Source organism: Mastomys coucha, unplaced genomic scaffold (genome assembly GCF_008632895.1).
Source record: "Mastomys coucha isolate ucsf_1 unplaced genomic scaffold, UCSF_Mcou_1 pScaffold21, whole genome shotgun sequence".
Classification (NCBI taxonomy): domain Eukaryota; kingdom Metazoa; phylum Chordata; class Mammalia; order Rodentia; family Muridae; genus Mastomys; species Mastomys coucha.
The window spans coordinates 39,212,731-39,213,623 of record NW_022196904.1 but is presented as its reverse complement, the minus strand read 5'-3'; the positions used below and the strand labels follow the sequence as shown (position 1 = coordinate 39,213,623).

Genomic DNA, 893 nt, shown 5'->3' with positions numbered 1-893 from the left:
TTGACTATGCCGTCACTCGCTGCAAAGAAAGCCAGAACATGAGATATAAAATGTCTCTCGTCGGGTTTCAGGGCTTCCCAATGCTGAATATCCTTGGAAAGGTCCACCTCCTCAGCAGTCCAAAAGGAGGCCTCAGCTTTCTTGTACATCTGCCAGATATCGTGGTACTGGATGGGAAAGACAACGAAGCAGCGGGGATTTTCTCTCAGTAACGGCTCATCCTCAACGCTGGACTTAGTAGATAGACACTTTACTTTCCAGCTCGGTGGAGTCCTGGAAGATTCTCCTCGCAGCCTTACTGTCCAGGACGCGGGTGCTGCTAAGGGCCGGGGGCGTGTTCTCCTTGTCAGCCAGGGTGAGTCGCTTAGGCGGCGACAACTGCAGCTGCTGCTGGTCAGCGATGGTGGCGAGCTGGGTGCGGACGGAAAGCATGGCGAGCGGAGGCAGTGGCTGAGCCGAAGAGGAGCAAGAGACAGCTGGAATCCGGTGCCTCACTCTTCTCTATCTTGATGCTGGAGCTGGCATTGCTCTCAGTGACAAGTTTGTAGAGGCCATTGTCTGTTATGACAGTGAGTGTGGCTATAGCCACAAGGTGTTAGATCTCATGGCCTACATGGTCTCCTGGGAGTAAGAAGATATGAATCACCAACCCTAGCAAGGACTTGAAATGAAAGAGAGCTTTTGGACTCTTAAAGAGACCCTGACCCAATTCACTCCTCAACACTGAGCATCGCCTTCACAGTTTCCATCTCAGAACCCCTTAAGAAGGAGAGGACTTCTTAAGAAGGAGACCCCTAATTTCTTGAATACCATCAATAAACTTTACTGTACTCATCAAAATTAATGTTTGCTGATATTGTAAATAATTATAGAAAGCTAAAGAAGTCCAACTG

The 893-nt window shown here is 49.2% G+C and overlaps 1 protein-coding gene across 1 annotated transcript in view; it reads right to left on the bottom strand.

Annotated features, from left to right (window-relative positions):
- The window catches only part of LOC116101230 (ribonucleoside-diphosphate reductase subunit M2-like), a 4,599-nt gene extending 4,122 nt beyond the window's left edge, over positions 1–477 (bottom strand). The window contains 2 exon segments of the mRNA XM_031384872.1: positions 6–248; positions 250–477. Coding sequence (XP_031240732.1) covers positions 6–248; positions 250–432 — 426 coding nt within the window. The 5' untranslated portion in view covers positions 433–477.
- Positions 478–893: the final 416 nt, after the last annotated feature.